Source organism: Gymnoscopelus microlampas, assembly GCF_963454915.1.
Source record: "Gymnoscopelus microlampas genome assembly, chromosome: 19".
Classification (NCBI taxonomy): domain Eukaryota; kingdom Metazoa; phylum Chordata; class Actinopteri; order Myctophiformes; family Myctophidae; genus Gymnoscopelus; species Gymnoscopelus microlampas.
In genome coordinates, this window is record NC_139956.1 from 20394645 (window position 1) to 20413327 (window position 18683).

The following is an 18683-nucleotide window of genomic DNA, read 5'->3' on the forward strand; positions in this document are numbered from 1 at the left end:
CCCTCCAAAAATGTAGTCCTTAATGCCGAGTTTTGCCATTAACATCAAGTAGAGCTTTTCTTTTACACTGCATTTTGCAGGTCTTGCTCAGTCTCAAATTTTTGTTTTTCGAACTAAAACAACACCCCCTAAAAGTTACTTGCTACTCCTTCATGTGTTCTATACAGTAAAAAATGATCACCATATTAAGATGTATCCACTGTTTTTGCCTTCAATAATTTTTAATATAATCTTGACACAATCGATTTTTAACAGTGCTTGACTGAGGTGCGGTGACGTGTGGTCAGTCATCCTAAAATCCTAGTTAAGCATTTTAAGTCACCAAGAACAGAACACCAAGGTGTGCATTCGCCCTCCTATTCACTCACACAAAACTGCTTGAATCAGTGATTCATTATTTTTGTCAACCCCTCCCTTCCTCTGCCAGCCTCCACAATACTCCTCTCTGAGTCCACCACTAGACAAAATGGCGGAAGACTTACATTCCTTTGAAATGGTGAAATGCTGCATTCTAGTGGCAGAACAGAGACATTAAGTAAAGACATAATAAAAGACAACCATTAAAGTATAATACTTAATTTAATTATTTCACAAACATTATATATACACACACAACAACAAAAAACAGAACCAGGGAAAGTATACCAACAATTAGCGAGATATCTGTTATCTGTTCATAATAACCATCACAATGTGTTCATAATAGACAGACTACTTCTTCAGCAATAGACTTCCTTTAGGTTTGAGTAGAAGAGACTTCTTGCGCTCCTCCATTCGTTTGGCCTCTTCTTGTCTTTTGGCACATGCCTCAATCCCTCTATCCATTTCTGTGCTCAGCATCACTATACGTCTCTGAAAGACAGACAGAATGACTAAATGCCACACAGAGCCGCAGGATTGATAAACGACGTGGGTAGGGCTGTCACGATTTTAAAACAAATATTTTACTGTCTATTTAAGGGAAAATCTACTAGTTAGAACTCCATGAAACATTGCCTGTTTATAAAATAGTTGTGCAGAGTTAAAAAGATGGAGATTTTTCACCTGTAGGAGTGCAGAGTTATAAAGATACCTTTATTTGCTTAACAGCTCAAGCACTCCTTTTTAGTCTAAACAACATAACATCATCACTTTGCAATGGTGCGTGTATAGCCTAAACATGGGTGAGATCCCTGGTTAACTTAATGTAGTGTCGCACAGAGAGAAACTTGAACTGTTCAACAATTTACATTTCAATAGGCTAACCTTTACACTTTCGGAGATGTGGTAACCTACCTAAAGGTGTCAAATCCCAAGAATGTTCTTTAAACCCCCAGACACACCGCCATGAAACTAATAATTTGATGTTGAAAAAAATCCCTTGCTTTGGCTCATTCATTTTTCAACTACTCTCTTCTCTGTTATCTCTGTATGTGTAGCAGCTACATGACGGAGTTGATGCAAGTGTCTCTATGCAAAACGGGTAGTTGTCTTCTCTGCTATTGTTCTGTTGCCTACACATCAATCAGTTGTTGATTAGTTTCACCTGGTGTTGTTGTGGCGCTCAGTCAGTTTGAAAGGGCTATTCTCACTGTCACAGAGCCGTTAGAGAGAAACAGTGCTCAGAGCGGCCAATACACAGATGTGTAGGCTGAATCGTGCCATGGGTGGGGGAGCATTTTAACTGGCCATAATCCCCAGACGGCACCCATGATGCCACATTAACTCTGGCTTTAACTTTTGTGCCTCTACACCAAATCTCTTGGCCGAAAACAGACGATCTACACAAGGTCATAATGCGTTGTGACCTTGTAGATGTTTTCCCCACGCTAGGGTTCATGTGGTTAAAAGACAAAAGGCCACCACTCACTGATAACTCCTCACTCTCTTGTCTTCTTCTCTGTTGTCCCTTCATTGGAGGTGCTGGTCTCCCATCTGTATGTTTAGAGAAACAAGCAGAAAACGATCACCCACAAACATAATCATCATGAGATGGATATGATTACTTTTTTTTTTAATAGGTTTCTGTTATTTCTAAATCTGCAAGATTGAAAAATAGTAAGATTTGTAAGATCTTAAAAGTATGTCAACTAAAACCATTATATCATTGTGGTTTAGAGTTCTGGAAATGTGGGGCTATTTCCATAAAGCATCAGTGACAAACACTGCCCAGGTGATGACCTCAAATTACAAACTAACTCATGAGTCCCTATTTCACACACCCACATCAAATCCATGCAACGGCATTCCCCCTAGAATCCCAAGCAAAAATAAAAAGGTAATATGTTTCCCCTTAGGTCAGTAACCAGTCTGATATTGCTGGTCAGTGTACCTACCTGCCAATCCTTTTTAGTTTCTAAACAAAAATGGAAAAAGCAGTTCGTAAAAAAAAGTGAGAATTTGAGGGTGTTATCAATTTTTGATTTCCAAAAGAGAAAAAAAATGATTTGGCTTTGGTTGATGTCCAGTTTTACTTTTTCATGTTGAAAAAGGAAGAGAGGTAATGCAGAAGTAAAAGTTCTGATAGCAAAATAAAAGCCATTGGAACTAAAAATGTACCATTCATTAATCAATTAATTAATTAATGAGACAGATATTGGACAAGTACTGTGAAGGCAAGCTGAAAAGCACTTTTAAATAGTGGGGACCCCACCAGTTTACCTCTTAACGGTTCCACGCTGTTGATCTGTTCAACAGCGTGGAACCGTTAAGAGGTAAACTGGTGGGGTCCGCTCAGTCTGCCCAAAGGACCCAACTCAGCAAACGGTAAGTTGCTCGGGGCCAGGGATTCCCCTCGTAGGGACCCCCTCCTGTGTCTTATCTGTGCCCACGGCGGGCGCAATTTCTCTGTGGTGGTGTGTTGGCGACGGGCTCTGGGTCCGCCTGTAAGAGCTCAGGGTGAAGGTGGCACGCTGCACCCCGTACGTCCCTGCTCACCCACTCTTAGGTTAGCCTGGCATTGGCCAGACTGATAACGTGGATTCACTCTCACGTTCCTCCCCGGTATCAGTCTGGACTTCGGCCCATAGGGAGCGAGTATGAGAAATCAGAAAATGATGGGGCCAATCAGTGACTGCGTTTCAACTGCTGTCCATACAGTGAAAAGCATCAAAATCATTTTCTGATTTCTCATACTCGCTCCCTATGAGCCTATGCCAGGCTACTCTTAAGCCCTCTACTACACCCACCACGTGGCCCAGGGACTGTGCATCCCTGGTGATATAAACAAACTTAGTACCAGCTGTGCTGGACAGAGGGCTCCACCCTCAGCCACCTGCCTGCACTCAGCCTTCCTCTGCCTGCAAAATCGTGGCTTCTGCAACTGCCCAAAGGGCCAGGCGCCCCCTGGGGGTATACGACACTCGGAGGGAGGCAGGAGGGATGCAAGACACTCAAAACAGAGCAGGGAGGGAGGCCAAGTCCTCTCCATAATTAATCAATGATTAATTGATGAATTAATGATATGCTTGTAGTTACATTTTTTAAATACCGATGTTTTTTTATATAGGAACTTTTGTTTCCGCATCACCTCTCTTCTTTTTTGAATATGAAAAGATTTTTTTTAAGCCAGCCAAGGCCAAATTCCTTTTTTCCAAAAATGGATAAAAAAAACAGAAGAAAATTAAAAAAAAATGTTTGGAAATGAAAACTGATTGGCACTAAGGAACACTGACCGTTGGTCTTGACCAAGTCACATTGCTTGCCAGGAGCGGTTCAATGGATGCCACTAGAACAAAATAGGCATGGCCTGCAAATGGTGTTAATGTAGCACCGTACTTACAAGCCTAACATGCATATGGGGAAAAATACCTGCAAATGACCAATCAGGAAGATCTGTCAGAGGTCCATACCGGGAACCATTTAGAGCTAGTCCATGTCTGTAAACAATAAACAAGCCAGTTAAATGTTTAGGTCGGAATATTGAAATCATGTAACCCAACTACATGCAAACATGTTTAACAGATAAGACAACAATCTGTGTATAGACATTGTGTTAACAAGTGAACTTACTCCTTTCTCCATTTCGTTCCAGCCTGTACTGCACATGTTGTGCTGATGGACCTGCTACAGAGCCTCAAAGCTGAAAGGAGGGGATTTCATCACTTTACAATTCGAAATGTGCTCTTCACCATATTACTATCTTGCAGTGGTGTAAAGTAACTAAGTACGTTTACTCAAGTACTGTACTTAAGTACAATTTTGAGATATTTTTAACTTTATGGGAGTTAATATTTCCAATTTTCAGTACTTTTACTATACATCTCAGAGGCAAATATTATACTTTTACTCCACTACAATTATTTGAAAACTTTAGTTACTAGTTACTTTGTAGAGTTGGATTATTATCACAAAACATACATAATTCAGCCCATATACATTTCAGCCATTTGAAAATAGACGATCTACAAGCTCACAATGCTTTCAAAAAGATTTTTTTACACATTTTAAAGTAATTTTATACATGTGAAATGGGACATTCTGCATAATGAGTACTTTATACTTTTGGTACTATAAGTACTTTTTGATACCAATACTTTTGTACTTTTAACATTGTAACAGTATTTCAGACGACTATTTCTACATTGCAGTATTGATACTTTTACTTAAGAAATGTGAGTACTTCTTTCACCACTGCTCTTCACCACATTACTATCTTGATAGGCTAAAAGTATGTACTACATACGCCAACAATTGGTAGTTATATTCAGCTGTAAGGAAATTGTTGCAAATGAAAATTGCTCCAAGGCTATACATTGTGCTCAGAATAGAGTGTGTGGGTTACCCTTGACAAAGTATTTAGAGATGTAGCTTTTTAAATGGACTGTACAGTGGAGCATAAAGCTAGCCAGCAGCACTGCTAACTTAGCAGTGCTGCTAAGTACACCGTTTACTGATATAGTAAAGACAGAGAGATGATTACATCAGTCAGTAGTTGAACTCAACAGCCAGCCACAGCAACGTAGAACATTGTGTAGCTCTACTAGGGCCACATTACAAGTGAAATGGTAAATAACCTCTCACCTGAAGAGCACGTCTTCATGGGCGCCGCCATGTTGTCTTCACCTAACGTTTATTCACCGCTAGATGGTGCGCAAGCTATACTGGTGCAGTGGTGTAAAGTAACTATGTACATTTACTCAAGTACAATTTTGAGGTATTTTTTAAAAACTTTATTGGAGTATTTTCAATACTTTTACTTCTACTCCACTACATCTCAGAGGCAAATATTGTACTTTTAGTCACTAACGTTTTTAATTGTAGTGGAGTAAAAGTAATATTTGCCTCTGTAGAGTAAAAGTTTTGAAAATTGGAAATACTCCAGTAAAGTAAAAGTACTTCAAAATTGTACTTATAAGTACAGTACTTGAGACTCAAGTACATTTACTCAAGTCTTGAGCAAATGTACTTAGTTACTTAATTTACACCACTGCAACCCAGGAGATAAAACAGCCAGGTTTCATAAACCTGTAGTTTTCTTTAGAAAACACTTGGGGTCTCTGTTCACTCGCTAAATTAGTTTTCACTCATAACCGTTTTATTTGTGTATCACTTTCTAGGGATCATTGACTTGAGACATCACAACCTAATTATTATTATCATGACAGAAACGATATAGCGCATACACAGTCCCGCGTAGCAACTTCAACCCACCTCAAGAGGTCAATAGACTATGGTTCTCAAACTTTTTCAAGTCAAGGACCCCCAAATTGATATGTATTCGGCTGCGGACCCCCATCTCTTGTGCCAGGGACCTCCAGAAGAATATATTCAAAGATTTGCATATGTTGATGATTTTTCAAAAATGTCAGATCTACAAACTCATGGGGCACATGTGTGGTTAAAGTGGTTAAAATGATTGTGTTAACTAATTTTGCTGGGGACCCCCGGCCCCAAGTACCCCCAAGGACCCCTGGAGGTTCCCGGACTCCACTTTGAGTACCAATGCAATAGATGACATATTGTTGTACAAACTTAAAATTATCTGTTTTGTATCTTTATTCTTTTGTAGTGTAAATGGTAGACTCGTATATAGCCTATTGTTTATTTAGTAAACGTCCGCGCCACTGAAGCTTGGGAATTCTCTCCCTCACACGGGCGCGCAACACGAGCTCAAAGAGAGAATCTCAATTAGGCTCTTAATTATAATCGATTATATGACTCCGTCTCTCTCTCTCTCTCTCTCTCTCTCTCTTTCAATTCAACAGAGATGATGAGTGTGTATAAAATGTGTGTGTGTTTTGTATATCATCATGTGTGCCACGGCACTAAGCCGTGAAGAATTCCTCTGTTGGCTTTTTCAGACAAGTTCTCACTCGCAGCCTCAGAGGAGCCGAGATGAACGCGCGAGTCTGCGAGGCAGGAACTCCAGTCAACCGCAAGGGCCAAAGGAGGGAGGGGGCTCCGCGTTGCCATGTTTTGCGAGAGAAACAAGCAACCAGGTCTAGGAAGAAGCAACTTAGGCCACATGAGCATTTTAAACTGACGGCTATTTAGAAAATAGCAGATCTACAAGCTCACAACATGTCGCGATACGAGCGTGTAGATCTGCTATTTAAAACAAAATGTGGAATATTTACTATATATATTTACTCCCTGGGAAGAAAACATTTTCATGAACATACTTGAGAACCACGGGTTTAATAATAATTATTGGAATTGGAAGCAAGCCAAAAAAAAACACAACCACCAATATACAATCAACAGAAAAAGAAGCCCAAAGTCGCTTATAATAGGCGTACTTGGCAACCCTGAGGGGGCTCCGCTCCATGGCTGCAGCTCCGGGGCAGACAAAAAACGACAAGCACTATCCAAACAAAGTCATGCTAAACAACATTATAGGGCAACTTTTATCAGGTAGCCCACATGGCCCTCCGTTAACTGCCACAAAACTAAGTGGAATCGGGGCTTGACTAGAAAAAGGCCGGGCCAGGGCCTGAAATAGTAGCGGAATGTTTACTTTGTATCGTCCTTGGAGAACGCATACACGCCGAAAAAATTCACCCCGGCCGCCGACCGAACCACACGGCGGTGGTGTCCCTCCGCCACATTCCACAGGCTGGTGGTACAACAAAGTAGTGCTGCTGTTGTCTAAACAACGCTAGTTGTGTAACAAGTTATCCAAGATAACCTGTCCTAGTTGGAGAGTCTCTATTTATTGAAGGTAAATAATAAATACAACGCATTGTGAAAGATATGTTTCACAACTTCTGGGGCCGAATCATTTTAAATGATTGTTGAGATTGTGTTTTCTAATATTGATTAGTATATATATTATATTAGTAGTATGTATTACAGTGGTTATTTAAGTCTTTGTTAATGAGGTTTAGTTACAGTGAATGGCACACGTACATTAGTACAAAAATGTAGTGGTTTACTTAATTATTAAAGGTATCAATACTGCAACTCTGTTACAAGTAAAAATCCAGTAATAACAATTTACTTGAGTAAAAGTACAAAAGTGTTGGTATCAAAAGTAGAAAGTAGGCCTACTCATTATGCAGAATGTCCCATTTCACAAGTTTTCAAATGTATAAAAATATTTTGAAAATAGCAGGTCTACAAGCACACACTGCGCAACACATTGTGAGCTTGTAGGTCAGCTATTTTCAAATGGCCGAAATGTATACAGAGCTGAAGTGGTTAATGTATCTTTTGTAATAATAATCAAAATCTACAAAGTAACTAGTAACTAAAGTTTTCAAATAATTGTAGTGGAGTAAAAGTATAATATTTTCCTCTGAGATGTTGTGGTGGAGTAGAAGTAAAAGTACTGAAAATTGGAAATACTCCACTAAAGTAGAAACAACTCAAAATTGTACTTAAGTAGTGCTAGTGCTGCTGTTGTCTAAACAACGCTAGTAGTACTGGAGTAACAGTCCCCCTCGTGGGGTAAGTACATGTTACTACTTAGTTACTTTACACCACTGCAAAAATGGAAACATAGCATGCATCCCTTCTTATCTCTCATATATCTTCTTATTCTTAAGTGTGCATTGGGGTTTCCAGGGCTCTCAGTGGAGCAGGACATCCATCCATCAGAGAGGAGTTTTGCGTATGAATGACGAAATCAAGTGATTTGCTGGCGGACGGAAAGGTGTCCCGGCGCCCTGCCTAGTGGTGGGGGAAACGAGCCACCGCTGACTGATAAAGACAAGAGAGGGGGAGGTAAGTAAGTAATTTAGGGGAAGAAGAAAGAAAGAAACCTAGTTGTGTGTCGACCGTGTTCCGCTCCTGGACTGGACGGGTTTTTATTTATTTACTTCCAATCCGCGTCCGTTTGAAGCCCTGGCACCGGGTTTGATACGATGTAACTGCGATCCGCTTCCATTCATGCGTTCATGAACAAACTTTTCCGTAGAGGAGAGAATTCTTTCTTTTCTCATGAACACGGCAATGAAAAGAAGAAGAGCGGAGGACGGATGTGTTTTCTTCTTCATTGTGGACGTGAGATAAAAGCCCCGTGGACTTTTTTTCCCCCCTTCGCTGAGCAGTGAGCACTCTTTCATCGAGAGATGAATGGCATAACTCGGATGAGTCGAATATTATCCCTGCAGAAACGGATTCTTTCCCTTATCTCTAACTGGATCCACGATGCATTGTACCACCAATAAGCCTCTGTTGTCCACATTGTGTTGAGAGATTCCTCCTTCTATCGCACTTGATAACAAGCCCATTAAAGAACCGCACAAACTGCACAAGGACGGGACTATTACAGCCTATTTTTTTTTTTACCAGAAAGGTAAAATCATGGATCATGTTATTTCGGAGACCGCTACAAGTTACACAGTCTGTGTCTCAAAGCATACTTGATGGGATTTACTTTAGCAGACAATGTAGGCTTAAAACTATACTTTGATTGTTTTATTTTGACCCAGCATTCGTCTGTTGGGAGCCGGGTCACAGTATGTTAGTGATATAAGCCAATTTTATTTATCGGACGTTCCGACTACCAAACCTAAATGTGTTTGATATTCACACTAGTTAGATCTGGTTCCTCCATTGCGAGCCCCTCTCAGTCCGATAAGAAGACACTCATTCTATAAGGTGTACGATGCCACACCACTCTCAGCCATTGTAAAAAATAAAATAAAAAAGAGAGAGAGAAGGGAAAGCTTGGCAAAAGTAGCATTTGAAACTAGTCATTTATGAAAGACGGCTGTTAAATGTGATAAAGTTTACCGGGCCTGAGGTTTCTAACTATTATGATCACTTCCCCAACACAGACAACGCAGGTGTGGAGAGACACGAGGGACGCAAATGGAGACCATCTACGACCATAGTAGGTCACTTAAAGTGCCCTGGATGTGTTCTTCTATTTATTGTCATCACTGCTTTGTTGGATTGCCGAAGTAGTAGTTATTAGTGCAATAATCCAATGGGGTTTCTAATGCCTACCTGTCCCTATGGATTTGCCACAGTCGGACACACAAGATGCCTCTGAGAACCTTCAAGTCATGCTACCACCCTAAAATGTCTTAAACATTTTATTTATCTCTTCTGTATTTATTGTGTACATAGAGGTCTGTGTAGCTCTCCCTGTTAATTTCAACATTTGATTTGAGATACAGCCCAAATACCACATAAGTCTGATTGCTGTCATTTCAACAGCTGTAGTGAACATTACTGTCCTACTGTACACCTGCTCAGATGATATTTATTGAGTAATTAATGTCTTAACTTAATGGGTTAGTTGTCAGAATCCTCCAAAGCTAAAACTTGACTTCGTTTAGACAGGCAGAAACCCAAACCAGCGTCGCCATGGATAAGCAGGCTATAAGCAAGTTGTTGGAGAAGTTGAAGTTAACCGACTCAGGTAGTGTGAAATTCAACAGCTCGAAGAAGAAAAATGACTTGACCAACAACGCCAACAACAGCAATGGCAATGTTGGCGTCTCTGGGGGCGGCAGTGGTCTGCCGCTGGCACCCAGCACTGCAACTGCCTCACCCTCAAGATCTGGCCAGTTCTCGCTTGCCTCCACGACCACAACCGAGGCATGTGTTCCACCTAGTGGGAGAGGAGGAGGAGGGATGGGAGTGTCCTCCACCCAACTTCTTCCTCCTCCACCTCCAGTTTCCTCTACAGTGGGCGCTGTGCCGCCGGACACCGAGCAGCCCCTCCACCCCTCCACATTAGCCCCGCTGAGACGGCGCTCCCCTCAGCAACGTGCATCCTGTTACCTGGGGGAGGGGGACTGTGACCCGTCGGGGGCATTCGGGTCCAAGGCCTCTCTGAACCAGCGACGCTACTCTCTGGAGCTCCAGCAGCTGGTCCGGCGGCAACAGCTCCTCTCCCAGCCTCCGCCTCTCTCGGGACCCCCGCCGTACGCCACCAACCCGGGCTACAGCTCTGCACCGAGGGCCAGTGTGGGCAGCCCGGCCGAGGCTGTGTACCTCCCTGAGCCGGAGAGGCACAAACGCCTGTCCCTCCAGGAGGCGCTATTCTACAAACGTCTGAGCACGGGCAGCGAACTGTGGGAGACCCCCAGGCCGGCATCTCTGTCCCACCCGCCACACAGGCCTTCAGATGTGACCGCAGGAGGAGGAGGCTTCTTCTACCCCCCGGGGCCGACCCTGAGCCCCTGCTCTTCCTTCAGTCTTCAGGAGTCGGTGCTGGTCAGTCCCCGGTCCAGCTTCGCCTCCAGCACTGCCAGTGGGGGCGGAGGTGGAAGCCCCATGGGGAGCCGCTGCAGCAGCAACCGAACCAGTGGCATTAGCCTGGGTTACGACAGCCGCTATTCGGCCTCGGGGTGCCTCCCACGGGAACAGCAATTCCCCTCCCTGCAGGCAGGGGGCTCTGCTACTGGGTACGGAGGGCCAGGGAGGCCCGGGGTGCCCTCCACTGAGGCCTGGACTCATTACCTGGAGGGAGGGGCGCCGCCGGGCACCCACGACAGTCGGCACTCATATCCGCCCGCGGTAGGAAGTCCAGCATCCGTGTGCTACCGGGCTAGCCCTGATTGGTGGGAGGATCAGCGGGCAGGGGCCAGGGGGGAGGAGCCAGGCCAGGCAGGAGAGCGGGCTCGCTATTCGGACCTTCCAGGAACCAGGTACCAGGAGGAGCTGACCCGACTCTTACTGAGAGATGCAGCGCTGGAAGGGGAGGGGCTCCTAGGGGGCCTGATGCTGAAAGAGCAATCTGCTCAGATCATGGCCTCCACTCTCTCCAAACCTACTACTACGACAACACTCATCACTGCTTCAGCAGGAGGAGTGGCCAAAACCAAGGACGAACCAGGAGTCTGCACGGGCAGAGAGACTACAGAGAACCGACAGGAGTTCTTTGGTGAGACACAGATGTATTATGATGTATTATCTTGTGTCTTTGATTACTGTAAATCGCCCTGGATTAAGAGCGTCTGCTAAATGCCTAAACTGTAAACACTAGAATCCTTATATTTCAAACAGTATTCTCACACTATAAAAGGTAAACGAGTCAGGAAAGTGATGTGAGAGGAAGGAAGATTACACCTTAGCATAGAACTGACTTTGATGGGGTATGAACTCCAATCTCCTGTTTGTATTGAATGGGAGTTGTAGGTCCAAAGTAAATGAAAATTTAGCTAATTACATTCCTGATTAATAAATTACATTCCTGATTAATAAGTGCATATGCTTATTAGTCCACTCATCTCCTGGTTTCCCCCAGCCCGTTCTCTCAATCTGCCTGTGATAATCATCTTCCCCACTGCCCAGTGTCTCTTAAAGTTGAGTTGGGCGGGTGCATGGATAGATGGATGGTTATTGATGGATGGGAGGAAGGTGGGTGCCTATAAACCTACAGAGATATGCAGGATATGTGCATGAAAAGGAGGAAAAACATTGGCCACCAGAGAACACTCCAGACAAGGCCATGTGTTTGGCCGTCCAGAAAAGCCTCAACAACAGAGGAGGACACAAATAGAAGGAAATGGTGAACAAGTTTAATTTGCCACCGCTGACATTCTGAGTAAAGTACATGCATATACACAAAATTAATTGGAAGAAAAGCACCAGCAGTGCAAATGTACATGTTGGCACATGCATGCATACACCTGAAGCATATATCATTTACGTGCAAAGAACAGGCTAATGTCTGAGAGGGCTAATATCATCTAGCAAGTCCATACACACAGCAGAGCGCAGTCTGTTGAGACACAAATTACATGTTCCATATAAACGTGACTCCAGCCATTAGTGTGAGTCACAGAGGGCATCAGGGAGTGTGTGTGTGTGTGTGTGTGTGTGTCGAAGACTTCCAGTATACTAGTGCGGCCATGGTTTGCCTTGTTGTTTTTTCTGTGGCAGGGTGTGTAAGTGTGCCCCCCCCCCCACACACACACACACTGACACACACACACACGCACTCCCTTGACTTGAGGCCATAATAACGCAGTATGTGTGTGTCTGTGGGTGTGAGTCATGCGTGTGCTGCTGTGTGTGTAATGTTGCCTTGGCGTGTGCAGGGGCGGTGTGCTATAGCCTGTTTTTCTGCTCAGGTATGTGTGCCCCTGGGGGATATACAATACTGTACTCCTCAGCGCCATTAAGCCTGATTTATACTTAGTTGCACGCCGGTGTCACGCGCCGAAAATGACAGATCTGCAAGCTCACAATGCATTGCATGGTGACGTGTTGTGAGCTTGTAGATTTGCTATTTTGTAGATTAAGCTATTTTCTGTGTGCAACTCGGCATGCAATCATAAATCAGGCATTTAGACAGGCTTGAGAAGCTCTGAGCTGCGAAGAAAGACACTCGGGTCTGCACACTTGCATGCGCTCACCTCAAGCTGTAGCACTGCAGAGTTGGCAAAGAAAAACAGTCTGGTTGATAAGTCCTATGTGTTATTTCATTTGGATTGAGGAAGGACAGCCCAGTGTTTGAACATGGAGCCACAAGTTCCTGAAGCACTGACTCACGCTTGTGAAGTCATTAGGTATTTGCTCAAACCACTGAGCAGCCACACACTTGATTTTCTTTTTCTAAATTGTTTTTATGACTTTTATACATATCCTAAATAACATAATAATACACACCCCTAACTAAAGAAAAAGACAAAAAGAAAGTAAACAAAGACGAGAATGGTTGATCTTAATATTCTTACAACTTCTCTCAGGTCATTAGACAACCTGAACCACACACAGGTATTAATAGAGAATAATGAAATAATAAAGTAAAAGTGTTCCTGTGGAACACTTTCACTTTATTATTTAATTTCATTGACTGCAGTGCCAGTGATTTGCTTTAGTGACCTCTTGGGAGAAGGACATGCTGTTTTAGCCTGTCCAATGTCCTGTTCATGTTTCCTAACTTTAAAAGAGAAATTCTTCCAGATTGTGACTTTTTAGCTTAAGGCTCTGAACATGAATTTTGAAAAGATGCAAACAAAAAGGCAACATTAAATCTCACAATGCACTGAGAGTTAATTTGATTGTTAGTCCCATGCATGAACCTACATAATAAGTAACAATAACAAATAACAATTATAATAATTGATTTAAGAAAAATATACAGAATAACAATTTCAGGTCAATTTAGGTGGATTTCCCCCTTTTACCCAGGGTGGATGAGTAAACAGTCCAGTGTGAGTAACAGGGTTTAACAGTGTGAAAATCCCCTAGGTTGTGCGAAGCAGAGGATTTACAAGTGTTGACACTTAGGAGTTGGATTTCAGACACATCTTGTAGGAATGCCTCGTTAAGTGAGGCGTTAAGGAGCCGGTGAGTGATCGGCCTCGACTAAACCGCCTTGTGTTTGTGTCCCGCTGTGCTGACAGGAACCTGTGTGAAGTGCGGCAAAGGCGTGTATGGGGCAGATAACGCCTGTCAGGCCCTGGACAGCCTCTATCACACTCGCTGCTTCACCTGCGTGTCCTGTGGTGAGTCCTGGCTCTTGGAAAGCTATGCTATGACCCGAATAGAGCTGCAAATATATACATGATTTTCTTAGCGATTATTCTATCGATTCCTTTTTTGATTGTTAGAATCTTGAACCCGCAATGTTTTTATATAGCAACATGAAAAATGTGTCTGATTAACACTTAAAACCTACTGCTGATCTACAAGCTTATTTGCTGATCTACATAGCAGATCTACAAGCTCACAATGTGTCGTGTTGCAGCGCGTTGTGAGCCTGTAGATCTGCTATTTTCGCCTAATGTTAACCTCTGAATAGGGTCTAACGCTAGGGTCTAACTGTTGCACACCCAGACCTGAAGTGCCCTTGAACAGGTAGCTTATGTCGGCCTTCTGTCATGGCAAATCATGCCTTTGTCATGACTGTTTACGATTAAAATGCACTCCTTTTTTTTGTTATCTTGACTGGTGGAAATCGCCCATCATGGGTCAGCTTGACTCAGTCGGTGGGCAGCGTTTTGGGATCGTCTGCAAACACTCAATGTCTCGGTTTGCTTCCTCCCATGCCAGGTCGCACCCTGAGGAACAAGGACTTCTACAATGTCAATGGCTCTGTGTACTGTAAAGAGGATTACATGGTAAGATGATGATGTGTCTCTGTTGCAGATGCACAACATCATTTCATAATCAGAGTTTCCAAAACATTTGAAACGAAATGAACTGTTTGGTAACAATTCTACTTCCTGTTGCAGTTCTCGGGATTCCAGGCGGCTGCCGAGAAGTGTAGTGTGTGTGGCCACCTTATTTTAGAACAGGTGAGAGGTGTGTGTGTGTGTGTGTGTGTGTGTGTGTGTGTGTGTGGCTATGTTAACCACATGAATCGTAGTGTCTATTCTGGGCATGTGATAATAGGCAAACATTTGGTGAAAATAGCAGATCTACAAGCTCACGACGAGTTACATTGTGATGTGTTGCGGGCTTGTAGCTCACTCAGCTATTTCTGGCAAAAAGATTTAGTGTAGAGGCAAAAAATTAGGTGACCAAACATAGACCCCTGGGGGACCCCGGTAAACTGAAGTATGTACTGTTTATAGGGTTTAAGTGGTTATGTGTAGACATATTTTTGCCTAAATGTGTGTATACATGAATACATCTAAACGGGTACACTTGTACAAGATGTGTATAATTGTTTTTTAGATTATGTATGTGTTTGGCACATGGTACCTCAAGGCTCATTGTTAACAGAGCATTGTTTTGTGCATTGGGCTGCGTGGTCAGATCCTTCAGGCTATGGGGAACTCCTATCACCCTGGCTGTTTCCGCTGCGTGGTTTGTTCCAAGGCTCTTGATGGAGTGCCCTTCACAGTGGACCACCACAGCAACATCTACTGCGTGGCCGACTACAACAAGTGAGAGACGCCACATGTCTTTAAGCACTTTACAAACAGACATTCTAGTGTTACCTAGGAACGTTATGCTTCACGTGACCACTAACGCATATCTGTCCCATTATAGGTGTTTAACCACATGAACCCTCAAGGGTGAACATTAGGCAAAAAGATAGCCAACCTACATGCTCAGAACGTGTTGCAAGCTTGTAGACTATTTGTAGAATTGTAGACTATACAGCTATTTTCGGCAGCAAGATTTGGTGTAGAGGTATAAAAGTAGGGGGCCTAGTACAGACCCCTGGGGGACGCCGGTCAACAAAGTATATAGGGTTTAAGTGGTTAATGTTAATGGTGACAAGGAGGGGAAATACCACATATAATTTTATTTCCTGCAGGAATGTCACAGTACACACATAATGTCCTTTCCTCATCACTGTTCTCTTACACAAATTGCTATAACTAAATTAGTGCTCTTGGTTTCTTTTATCGTTTTCACAGGACTTTTGCTCCAAAGTGCGCTGCATGTTTACAACCCATCTTACCTACTGAGGTAAGTGTGCCAAGGTTTTTTTTTAAGTGTAGCCATCAAACTTCTTCTCGGTGGTGGGTGATTTAACTTAATAAATGATTGCAATGTTTAACCAAACATACTCAATTATACAATGCAACATTTTACCACATATTAGCCATTTACTGTAATAAGATCTGAATAATACTGGGAAAGCAACAACAACGATAGGTAGATATGGAGGAGTTGGATTACTTTCCCTAGCTGTTGAAAGGCACTTTACAAGAAACCAGAATTTAACCAGAATCCTTTATTTTTGCTGTCATTTTGACTTGACAGTTGGTGCATGTTTTGGAGAACTCTGTACATTGCCGTCACTACATGCATGCATACAGATTCAGTGGATGCATGTCGAGGGCTGACCAAATTAACCAACAATGTGTTTTTTGGCTGTGGTGTTTGGCTCGTACTCTCTGAGACCTTTGTCAAATAGTGTTTGCTAATACTGCTCATGGTTTGTTAGCCTACCTAAGAGCCAAATGGGTGGGGTTTGCCAAGTGGGACAATGCAATGACTGCTAGTAAGTTGCTAGTAAGTCAGTGTTGTATAAGCTACATTCTGTGACAACGATCAACATTTATAGTGTTTAACCCCACCCAAGTGGTACTCCATGAAGGATAAACATATTCACATAATCAAGTGTAAATAGTAGTTGACCCATGTCTTTGTACCTCCAGTGTCTGCTGACTTCTCTGATTTCTCCACTGCTTCTATTTTACATCACAGGGCAGCGAGGAGATCCTCAGGGTGGTGTCTATGAACAAAGACTATCACTTTGAGTGCTACCACTGTGAGGTCAGTATGGCCTTTGGCTCATCTTGTAACATTTAACCTGGGCATGTCATATTACGCATAAATAAGCGAACATTCGTCAAAAATCTATAAGCTCATAATGTGTCCATTGTAACATATGAAGTATAAATTAGCCATGATGATTTGTGAAAAGTGTCAAACAACACGTTGCACAACATTCTTCTGGCCAGAGCATGAATTGGGCTTCACAGTTATGTAAAATTGCAGATGCTGAATTCAGTTGTGATGCCTTGAATGTCCAAAATACTTTACAAAGTTAATACTATGTGACTGTTAAAATTCGTATGTAATATTTTTGCACGCCATGCTCTTTCAAAATAAATAAATAATAATCGAATCATGGATGTTGGGATAGCGTGGCTCCAATGTGGACCTCGGACTTCAGCCTGTCGCGTCAGTCATCTATGACGTATGACTCACAATGTGGGCAAGGTGTTCAGCCTGATCAGAGCCCCATTGCCTTATAAAGTTAAATATTTCAAAAGGTATAAAACGTGAAAATTAGAGGAGGTACCTCTTTGGCCTACTGGCAGTGTACATGAGAAATTCGGCAGTAATCAGTCCAGCGGTTTGCAAGATTAGCTCCAGACCGACCGACTCTTATAGACTGCTGCAGGGCCACACCATAATAATCACTTTTAACAGAATCTCCAATATGATCAGATAACCTGGACCCTTTAGATTCATCGAATATATTGTGGTACATTTTTAACACTTTGCAATGCCATAAAATCAATGATACCATCACACATAAGTGACGGTACAGTATCATCACCCACAATGGTGGTGTTGACTGTGTACCTGGTATGTTGCAGTGATTGCAGTATTTCAGACCAATATGGGTATGTTACTTAAGTATATGAATCCTGATGGAACAGAACAGGTGACTCCAAAGGATGGAGTTTAACTTGCCCGTTTTAAGGCGTCAAAAAGTAACACACTTAAGCTCCTTTTGAAACATCATGGATGTGACTATTTAGAAAAGCAGGTAGCATGTACACATTCTTCCATCAACCTGTGGCATTTGCTAAAGATGTTTCCAAGTGGGCAGTTGAGGTGTTATCCTACATACAGGTAATTATTAGACCATTGCCATGTAGTGTGTAATAATGGATGTCTTATCTCTTTCTTTTCTCTCACCCATCATCCACAGGAGTGTGGGAAACAGCTGTCAGATAAGCAAGGCTCCCAGTGCTTTCCCCTGGACACTCATCTCCTCTGCCATTCCTGTCATATGAATAGAGTGTGCACCCCTCATAACGTTCCTGCTCACAACACACACTGAGGAACTCATTCCGGTCACACGAATCGTGTGCACCCCTCATAACATTCCCCCTCTCAATACATTGAGGAACTGGATGCAGCTGCGTGCAAACTCGACACCATTATCTCTTCCCACATTCTTTGAATCACTCACACACAAGATACACGTTTTTGTTTCAAGGTCATTGTGGACGGTTCTCGTTTCTAAATCTCTTCAGAAATTAACTGATACATGACTCTGCTGATGTTTTTATGTACAGTATGTATGACTTGACTCACCTTGGATCAGTTCCTTAATCAGATGTACTTCCTGCTGTATCTTAGTTTTGTACCATCACTGTACCATAGTTATGAGGGAACGGGAAAGAAAACAAACTACTGCTTTTTACCCCCATGGCTACTGTTTGCTGTAGAAGAACAAGGGAATTTGCTTAACAGTTTTGTATATTTAATATTGCTAGCAAACAATTTGCACTTAAAATTGACTTTTGTTTATTGTATGAGATTTGTCAAGTGAACAAGTACAATGAGAAACATTCCTGTATTTCGCTCTGGTGTAATTAAATATTTTCATTTTTGCGTGTTCAAAGTGTACTGCCTACTTTAGATGCAAGTGTGGACCTAGGCGGCATTCAACTGAAGTCCAGCCACATTTAACTAGATAATAAAACCCCACAAGGGGTGACTACTAAGACTTTAGCATAGACAAAATTGGAGCACTTATTTTACCTCTGGGGCGGAATCTGCAGATGTGTGGATTCCGCCCCAGAGGTAAAAGTGCGGTGTGACCGAAAGGTATTTTCTGTTCAATAAAGAGCAGGAGACCCGTTACTGAG

General features: G+C 42.7%; 2 protein-coding genes across 4 annotated transcripts; one reads left to right on the plus strand and one right to left on the minus strand.

The window, feature by feature from the left end:
• Positions 1-560: 560 nt before the first annotated feature.
• Positions 561-5038, minus strand: mrpl52 (mitochondrial ribosomal protein L52). Its single transcript, XM_084043450.1, has 5 exons — positions 5002-5038; positions 3991-4060; positions 3790-3857; positions 1850-1914; positions 561-852 (listed from the first exon to the last, which is right to left on the minus strand). The coding sequence occupies exons 1-5, from the start codon at positions 5030-5032 to the stop codon at positions 712-714; spliced, it is 375 nt and encodes a 124-aa protein (XP_083899576.1). The 5' UTR covers positions 5033-5038; the 3' UTR covers positions 561-711.
• A 3057-nt stretch (positions 5039-8095) lies between these two features.
• ajuba (ajuba LIM protein) lies at positions 8096-18436 on the plus strand. Of its 3 annotated transcripts, none has more exons than XM_084043432.1 (9): positions 8096-9259; positions 9711-11263; positions 13734-13835; positions 14383-14450; positions 14565-14627; positions 15091-15221; positions 15702-15753; positions 16498-16566; positions 17738-18436. In XM_084043432.1, exons 2-9 carry the CDS (start codon positions 9739-9741, stop codon positions 17867-17869), a joined length of 2142 nt encoding a protein of 713 aa, XP_083899558.1. In that variant the 5' UTR covers positions 8096-9259; positions 9711-9738; the 3' UTR covers positions 17870-18436. The 3 variants fall into 3 exon arrangements, with proteins under 3 accessions (XP_083899558.1, XP_083899557.1, XP_083899556.1); XM_084043431.1 differs by having other exon boundaries at positions 8096-8719; positions 9204-11263; XM_084043430.1 differs by having other exon boundaries at positions 8096-11263.
• Positions 18437-18683: the final 247 nt, after the last annotated feature.

Bases quoted from the DNA above. Each gene is read 5' to 3' on its own strand.
- mrpl52 (XM_084043450.1), bottom strand. From the start codon at position 5,032: ATGGCGGCGCCCATGAAGACGTGCTCTTCAG. The intron at 4,061-5,001 runs GTGAGAGGTTAT...CCCTCCTTTCAG, and splicing joins CATGAAGACGTGCTCTTCAG to CTTTGAGGCTCTGTAGCAGG. The intron at 853-1,849 runs GTGAGTGGTGGC...TCTGTCTTTCAG, and splicing joins AAGAGAGTGAGGAGTTATCA to AGACGTATAGTGATGCTGAG.
- ajuba (XM_084043430.1), top strand. From the start codon at position 9,739: ATGGATAAGCAGGCTATAAGCAAGTTGTTGGAGAAGTTGAAGTTAACC. The intron at 11,264-13,733 runs GTGAGACACAGA...CTGTGCTGACAG, and splicing joins GAACCGACAGGAGTTCTTTG to GAACCTGTGTGAAGTGCGGC. The intron at 14,451-14,564 runs GTAAGATGATGA...TTCCTGTTGCAG, and splicing joins ACTGTAAAGAGGATTACATG to TTCTCGGGATTCCAGGCGGC.